At 47.3% G+C, this 8873-nt stretch overlaps 1 protein-coding gene across 1 annotated transcript; it reads right to left on the bottom strand.

Annotated features, from left to right (window-relative positions):
- Positions 1 to 807: 807 nt before the first annotated feature.
- On the bottom strand, positions 808 to 8866 carry LOC104521208 (leucine-rich repeat-containing protein 74B). The gene is made up of 7 exons (XM_010163134.2): positions 8761 to 8866; positions 6628 to 6834; positions 4453 to 4562; positions 3752 to 3867; positions 3003 to 3081; positions 2431 to 2526; positions 808 to 981 (listed from the first exon to the last, which is right to left on the bottom strand). The coding sequence occupies exons 1-7, from the start codon at positions 8864 to 8866 to the stop codon at positions 808 to 810; spliced, it is 888 nt and encodes a 295-aa protein (XP_010161436.2).
- Between the last annotated feature and the right edge of the window lie 7 nt (positions 8867 to 8873).

The raw sequence follows: 8873 nt of genomic DNA on the forward strand, positions 1-8873 counted from the left end.
GGATTCCTGCCCAGTTCTCACAATTCTCCCCCTCCCTGAATCATAGTGCCCAGGTAACCCAGAGCATAGTAGATCCACTGGATTATACCAGGAAGAGTTACAGCCCACGTGCTGGTGTCATTGCTGAACTACACTGAGTGCCTGTCCTATTTCCAGGACATTGTAGCATCCATCCTACGTAACACCAATAAAAGCAAGAGCATTCCTCCAGGAAATAACAATGCCAGTCATGATCCAGGACAGGCGATCTACTCTGGAGAGCATGGGCTCCACATGAGACTAAGGAACTGTGGTAGGAAGCAGCTGAAAACTAGTGACCCAGGCATCTGACAGCCAATTCAGCAAAGTCAATCCCAGGTGTGTAATGGGAGAACCAAGCCTAAGGCAGAAAGCATTTGTTCACAGCACATCTCTGGATACAACTCTGCTTCCTATATAACAAGCACACTTTTGGGCTGCACAGACCCCACTGCAGTGGGCTATGGATCCAAGCAGCAGCTATGGCACATGGCGTTCCACCAGACAGATGTCCCTACGCACAAAGATGATGATTAAAAAGGAGGCCCTGGACTCTCATCCATGAAGATGCTCTTGCATGTGCTAGAAGAGATTCAGAGCTGGTTGTAGCAGAAATATTAAAGTGAAAAGACAGAAAAACTTCCAAGTGTCAGTGATGATGAAGTAGCCAATATTTCCACAGTTCCTGCCTTCAGCACTGTTCTGGGGTGTCCTCGTGCCACAAGCTTGGTGAGTGGTACTGGGGTGTTGGGCAGAGGTGTCAAACAAGCAGCCCCAAAGAGACTTCTGTTAAGCCACTGCACTCTGGGAATTACCCATCACTTTGGGCTCAGTTTGAAGCTCAACCTTCGACTGACTTTTCCTCTGCAATTTTGTGTTTCCACCATGTCTGAGAAGAAGATTTGGGAAAAGTATTTTCACAGCATCACACAGATCTGCAAGCTCTTTGTTCACAGGGATGTCCTAGAGGGGAAAATCACTGCAGGTAAGCAAGCGTGTGGTATGATTTATGCAAGTTAAACTATCACAGTCCCTCAGAAAACAGATATTGCAATACATTCTGTGCTATCTAAACACAAACCCAGAATTCTGACACAAGGCTGTGAGATCCAGGGCTGTTAGCCAACACTACCACGTTACTGCTGGATATGAGATTCAACAAGCAGCAGCTTCCTGCTCCCAGGGTAAGAACTAAAGTGATGGTGAATCAAAGGAAGATACAGGTTTTCTGTGAAAGACAGTGAGCAAAGTGCATAAAGGTGGAAAGCATCCTGTCAAAAAACAAACAAAAAAAGACCTGGAGAGAAAGTCAGGACAATGCCAGGATATAGAGCAAGCTCAGAAGAATAGTCTACAGGAAGGGAAGTTAAAACAGCTGGGAAGGAAGAGGTACAAGGGGCAGTTGCTGAATGACAGAGGAAGGCTCAACATTTCAGGGATCATCAGGTCTCTCTTTAAGGCAGATGTCTGGATTGTTCATAGCAAAGGGTTATGAAGGACCAGACCAACCTGACTAAATGCTGGTGTCTGCAGGGAAAGTGTTTCCTCTGAGCTCACCATCACAGCCTCCCTCTGTACTCGACAGTGATACAGTCAGCAGAGCTGAGACCAAACCTCCCCATCCTAAAAGCAGACCTCTACACCCCGGTGTGCTAATTTTGCCTTAAATACCATTGATTAAAGCTCCATTTTCTATAAACAGATCTCATGTAATCACCTTAGACGCAGTCACCTATGTTGTATCTGAGTTAGGCAAGACAAATCCCTTCTCAATAAACAACTGAGTAACTGCCTGCTCTTTTTAGAAATTAAAAGTAGTTGCTAGTTAATTGATCCTAAGGGCATCAAGTAGCTACTGGCCTGAGACAGAGTGTCTGTTCCAGAAGTGATGCTCTTTGGTAGGATGTATGAGATGCCTTGTGGTGAGACCCACCTGCTGACAGAGGGCTGCCTACCAGATCTGGCACTGTTCATAAATGAGGTAGATGTTTTAAGTGGAAGTTCTTGTGCCATTTAAGGGCCATTCAGCTTCATTAGAAATGGGACAGAAATCCTTCCAAAACTATTTGCATCATCAGAGCAGAGAGCTCAAGATTTCCCAGGGAAATTCTGAATTCACAGGCAGCCAGATTCCTCCCAGTGCCTCACACCTTTTTCCTGAGAACTGAGCCTGAGCAATGCCCATTTTGGTGCATTGATGCACCTTGGTGCTGCTGCAAACACATAAAGTGGGGCCTGGGAACATACAGACATGTCCATATTTTGACGTCGGGGGCCATTTCCTCCATATACAGTTCTCACTAGGCAGCAACAATGCCAGAGCCAGAATCCCTCTGGCAGCCCTTTGTTATTCATACAACACACATTCAACCTCTTCCCTCCCTTCACTCTTCTTTCTGGTGTAACACTTACTGGCAAGTCCAGGATCTTTATGCCAGTGCCAGAATTTGCCTGTAGAGCTTTGAGGACCCCACAGCAGCCTTCACTCTGTATGGGATTTCTGGTCATCTGCAGTCAGAAGAGAAACAGCAGGAGGATATGTGACATGGGGTATTGTTGTATGATTCTTGATGGTACCAGTGGTTCCCAGTGGGTGAGATACCAGCACAGTTTACTTCAACTGTCAGTAACAGTGGGCCAAGGACTCTCAAGCTGCCATCCCAGAGCCACCTGCCATGCTGAACTGGACACTACTGCTGCAGAAGTAGGATGCTGTCCATGCTGCAAGACACGTCAGGACAGGCTGCAGTTCACACAGTGGCAGGCTCACAGAAACCTCTGTTCACTGAGGAAACTGCTGGACACGAGCCCTCTGCCTTAGCATACTGCAGCCAGGGAAGCATTGAGAGGAGGCAGGCTGTGGCATCAACTCCCTGATTTTGCTGTGGATTTGTTCTAAGGGGTTCCAATCCAGGACATACATGCATCAGTGATATTCAAATACGCATAAAAGGCTCCAATACCTTCCGAGGAAAGTTACTCACATTAAGTCTTTTCAGGGTTTTGTTTTCTTTCAGGCCAGCTGCAATGTGCCGAGCTCCTTCCACCGAAATACGGTTGTTGCTAAGAAGAGACAAAAGCCATGCTGCAGAGGCTAAGCTGCAGGCTTTCCATATCCACATCACTCAGGCAAAGGACACACAACCTCCTGCTTCACCCAGCACTGAAAGCATGTAATTTAGGGCAGCTCCTTCCAACTAAACAATTGTATTTGAGAGGTTGGAAGCAGGGAGGAATTGCCAAATCCTACGGGCTGATAAAGGTGAGGCTGGCACAGCTCCACACCTCCAGTAGTGAGGTTGACCTTGTATTTCCAATAGGCACAGACACAATGCACATGCACACAGCTGGCCACACAGGTCAGCACAGCCAGAACACTCAATATTCACAACTTGTCCTTCTCTTTTCCCATGCTTGTTACTCCTCAGAGCACTTGGATCCTTCCCTCACCCTTGGTTCCTCCCCTAACCATCCTCTAACAGGCCTTGTGCCATCCCCCAAACACTCTTCCCCTGCATCCTGTAACACATCCCACAGCCCCTCAACAGTGACCCCAAGTTTAAGGAGAGGAACTGGGATTTGGGATGAGACCAGCAGTGCTAGCTCTTTGTAACACTCCCTCTGCCTTGCACACCTCCCACTCTGCAGGTACAAGACGCAAATGACTGCTGCAGGCTTTGCCCACCACTGCAAAACAGGAGAAAATGTGCAGCAGGACCAGAGCCCGACTCACCTAACATGGAGCTCTTCCAGCACATTGTTGGCTTTAAGAGCTTCCCCCAAGGCAGCTGCTCCGCTGTTGCCAAAGCCATTGTAGGAAACATCCAGCACTTTGAGGAATATGTTTGCCTGTGATGTGACATAAACACAGAACTGAAAATCTCCCTGTCATTTGAGACAACCTTGAAGAAATATCCTTTCTACAGACAACCGTCCTTTCTGGTGTCCAGAAAGCAGTTGAAGGCTTGCTGCACTAGTGCTAGGATGGCACATGTGATTTGCATTGTACAAGAGGTGAAATTAAATTACTTTAGTGGCCCCATTCAGCCTATGAGGTTGGAAGACCTGTTTCTTATTTTAATGAGAAACTATTTTCTTTTAGTAGAGTAAAAAACTGTATGTGGAATAAAAAACAATTTCTGTATTGATTTATGAATCAGAAGTGAAATGAAACAATTGAAAACATTAATTATAGTAATTTTTACTCTAAAAAGGGAAAGAACTAGAGAAATTAAAATATATGCAATATGTGAATAGACAATGGATGATCCACTGTCTTAGTCCCAAAGTCTGTATGATCCCAGATCACAGATGGCTATTGGACCAGCAAGGACACAAAGCAAACAGCACATCATGGTATTCACGCTCGTTTAAGCAGATAAAGCTTCATGTAAGTACTCAGAATTTAAAAACAGGAGTGAAAACATTTCCTACCCCCAGGCCTTTGGCCAAGGCAGCTGCCCCCTGGCTATGGAAATGGTTCCAGCTGATTTTAAGTTCCTTTAATCCAGTGTTTTCTGCTATTGCTGTTCCAAGAATTTCACCTAAGGAAAAGTACATGAAACCAAGCACTTTAAGAGTTAAACAGATGAAGAGTTAAAAGGAAGCTGTGGTTAGTTTAGGTATTTCTTTTAAACTATGTTACCTCTAGGTAAGCAACTGAAACAACAACATACTCATTTCTTTTATGCCTCATTTTCTAGAAGCTGCTGGACAACAAAACTTACGTGTTCTCTGACCGCAGGCTGCAAATGTTACCAAGAGGGAGAGAAAATCCACTCACCACATCACAAAGCCAGGGTCTGCTGCTCACACGTGGAGATCTGATGCACAGGCTCATTCTCCAGCCTGATGCGAGTCTGGAAGCTGACACCAAGCAACCAGGAAGCTTCTGCCCACTGTCTCTCACCCTTCCCCAGCTCTGGCCTCCAGCCAGCTGAAGTCTGCTCCTCTGTTTGGCTGGCAGAGAAGCCAGCTCTGCTCTCTTTAATCCCTCACAGAGCTCCTGTGCTGCTATAACATCTGAATAGGCTTTCTCAGCAAGTGTTCCATGAGTTTCCAATGGGGCAGGAAAGAAATTAGGTTGTCAACCAGCATAGAAGAAAAGGAAGCTGGGCTGCACCCAGAGCAGCGTGGGCAGCAGGTGGAGGGAGGGGATTCTGCCCCTCTGCTCCGCTCTCCTGACACCCCACCTGCAGTGCTGCCTCCAGTGCTGGGGCCACCAACAGCACAAGGACATGGAACTACTGGAGCCAGTCCAGAGGAGGCCACGAGGATGATGCGAGGGCTGGAGCAGCTCTGCTGTGAGGACAGGCTGAGAGAGTTGGGGCTGTTCAGCCTGGAGAAGAGAAGGCTCCAGGGAGACCTTCTAGAGACCTCCCAGTACCTGAAGGGGCTCCAGGAAGGCTGGGGAGGGACTTTTTATAAGGGCAGTTAATAACAGAACAAGGGGAAATGACTTTAAACTGGAAGAGGGGAGATGGAGATGAGATGTGAGGAAGAAATTTTTTGCTGTAAGGGTGGTGGACACTGGCCCAGGTTGCCCAGAGAAGCTGTGGCTGCTCCTCCCTGGAAGTGTTCAAGGCCAGGTTGGATAAGGCCTTGAGCAACCTGGTCTCATCGCAGTGTTGGAAACAGAGGGATTTGGAGCACAGTTGTAGGGTGAGACCAGGAGTAGGGTCGATTTATATGAAACTTCAGCCTGGAGACAGTAGCAGTTACCAAGGACAGCCATAGATGGAGGAGATGAAGCGTGTGCCAACAAGGAGATGACCATAAAGGTTGAAAAATCAGGGATTAGCAATGATATCATGAGGAGTGTTCTGCAGAAGTGGACAGTCAGGAAGAAAGGATGGGGGAGTTCAGGCAGGCACAATTGCACCCAGTGAAACCAGTACAGACTCGAGGCCAGACAGGAATAACTGGGTTTCATCACATCGTGCAGCATCACAGGAGTACTACGAATGCAAGGATGTGACGATTAAATAACAGTGTGCTTAAAAATCAAGAGTCAAAGAAAAAGCAATATGCATTAACAAGGTTATACAACAAGAACATGGAAAAGAAAAAGCCAAAGTCATTAGCAAAGGAAGTCTCCAAACCACAAGCTGTCAAGGGTGGCAAAGTATCAGGGAAGCACAACCGCCTGCTTGTTCCACTCTCACACCCTCCCCTGGGTGCCTGCAGTCACCTCTCAGTGACAAGGAGCTAGACAGAAGGACTGCTGGCAAACTTAGTTCTGCCTTTTTTTTTCTTCTGCTCTTATGAAGCATTTTACACACCTGTGAAAGCTGAAATAATGATCAAGAAAAAAAAGCAAATATAGTTAAGTGAAAGGAAAACTGTCAGGAATTGAGAAGTAGGAAGAACAGGGGAAAGAAACAGAAGAGGTAAAACTTGCAATAAGAAAAGGCAGAGAATGAAGATGAACCAATGATGGTAACTCGATACTGGTTTTGCCTACAAAGAGCCTAAAGCACTTTTCAGGAAACTGAAAATATTAACCAACCCTGCTCTCCCAAGGTCTGAGGCAGGCAAGCAACTCATTGAGCTGCATTGCTAAGTGCTGCAGCACCCCTCTCTGTGCAAGGCGCACAGACAACACTTTACCTGCTTTGTCACCAAACATATTGTAACTCAGATCCAGAACTTCCACTCTGCTGTTAGCTGTGATGGCATCTGCTAAATACTTTGCTGCATGATCATCAAATTCATTTCCTGAGAGCTGGAGGGACACAATTGTAGTATTTTCTAGAAGCATGGCGGAAAAGGCCTTAGCTCCTTCAACGCCTAATTTGTTGTCAGATAAATCAACAGCTGGGGAAAGAAAAAACATTATCAGACCATCAAATCATATCAGCACCTGACCTCTATGGTCAGAAGCAGCATAGAACAAAAAATAAGAAAGCTGAACCGGGTCTAACACAGTATTTTAGTAGGAACAACAGAACTTAAGTTTTGAATTCACAATCCACCCCTGAGATAGGCTCATTCACATTCTGCCACATGAATTTGGCACATGAGACAAAAGTGCTCCTTGTGCTTCCCACTCCAGGCACAACCTACACTCATTTAAGTTATACTGGGGTTCTTAGTTCCTCACCATGGCTTGAAAAAAAGTGTAGGCTGAGAGAGACAGCGTAGCTAAATTTAACAATAGGAACAGACACCGAGGCCCACATATGGAAGCATGAACTTCTATCTCAGCTCTCTAAACTGACCTTGTTCTTTGTGCATAAAATATCTCCTCCAGTGCAGCAACCACTGCGACTTACCAGGGGCCTGGAGATTCAGACACTGAAACAGGAGGTTAATGCAAGTGCTGGAAGATGTGACACAGAGACTTGCCAGGGGCTCCACATAGACCCATGCTGGGTCTCTGCTCTGTGCTCTTCACACGGAAGCACAGCACAGGGACTCCTAGGCTGTCTCTGCGCGTAACAGCCTCAGGTCTGGCAGGGCTTGGTAGTGCTTCTGGGTAATGCTGGCACAACCAGCTGTATCCCACCAAACCGCCTCTGCTGCACCTCGGCTCTGTGTAGCCAGCGCAGGACTCTGACATGTGTAACCCACAACCCAGATAACCTGTCCACATACAACTGAAATTAGGAAAGGCAGGGATATCAACTCTGAAAAAGCAGGGACTAAAACCAGGATCTCTAGCCACAACACTGTCTGACTGCAACTTAAATTGAGGAAGCGCTGCTCTGCTTCTGCTCTCTGGATCTGCAGTCTAACACTACGGAGGTACTAGACATGTGAAATGTCCCTGGGAAGAGCAGATATGTGCTGCTGCTGGAACAGAAGCTTGCAGAGTCACTCTGGGTCACTTCCACCTGTCCCTACATAGAAGCCAAGTTTTCCTACATGGAAACGGACATGGACCTACTGGAGCCAGTCCAGGGGAGTCCACGAGGATGATCCAAGGGCTGGAGCAGCTCTGCTGTGAGGACAGGCTGAGAGAGTTGGGGCTGTTCAGCCTGGAGAAGAGAAGGCTCCGGGGAGACCTTCTAGTGGCCTCCCAGTACCTGAAGGGGCTCCGGGAAGGCTGGGGAGGGACTTTGGCCAAGGGCAGGGAGTGACAGAACAAGGGGGTGATGGCTTGAAAGTGGCAGAGGGGAGATGGAGATGAGATGTGAGGAAGAAATTCTTTGGTGTGAGGGTGGTGAGACTCTGGCCAGAGAAGCTGTGGCTGCTCCTCCCTGGAAGTGTTGAAGGCCAGGTTGGATGAGGCTTTGAGTAACCTGGTCTAGTGGAAGGTGTCCCTGCTGCTGGCAGGGGGGTTGGGACTGGAGGAGCTTTAAGGTCCCTTCCAACCCAAGCCAGCCTGTGATTCAATGATTCTAGATGCAAACCCTGCAAATTCAGCTTAGAAAGTCTTAACCATTATCAAGCACATCCTCTGAATGGTCAGGTGGATGTTTCTGATCCACAATCAAAGCAGAAACTTGCTCTTTCTCCTCACTTTCCAGAGGCTTCATGGGAATAGCAGGACTGGGCTGACTCCAGTTAGTGGCATCCTAAACCTCACAAAGGTGAAGGCTATGAATACAGGTGGGGAAAGGTGACGAAGCAGCATGGTTATAAACACTCATCGTTCCAACAGCACCCCAGTTCTGGTACACTCTTCACACACACAGTCACTGTGAGAGCAGGACTGGTGAAATCCACAAAGACACCAGCATCATTTCCCCTTCTCCAGCAACATGTCTACCAGAGAACAGCAGATGGGAGAATACAAACCTGAAATGGAGCAGTTTTCTTTCAGCATCTCTGCAAACGCAGCTGCCCCTTCTCCCTGCAGCCAGTTGTCTCTCAGGTCTAATGTGAGGACAGAGGTATCAACCATCAGGGAA

Source organism: Antrostomus carolinensis, unplaced genomic scaffold (genome assembly GCF_000700745.2).
Source record: "Antrostomus carolinensis isolate BGI_N321 unplaced genomic scaffold, ASM70074v2 scaffold20522, whole genome shotgun sequence".
In the NCBI taxonomy this organism is placed as follows: domain Eukaryota; kingdom Metazoa; phylum Chordata; class Aves; order Caprimulgiformes; family Caprimulgidae; genus Antrostomus; species Antrostomus carolinensis.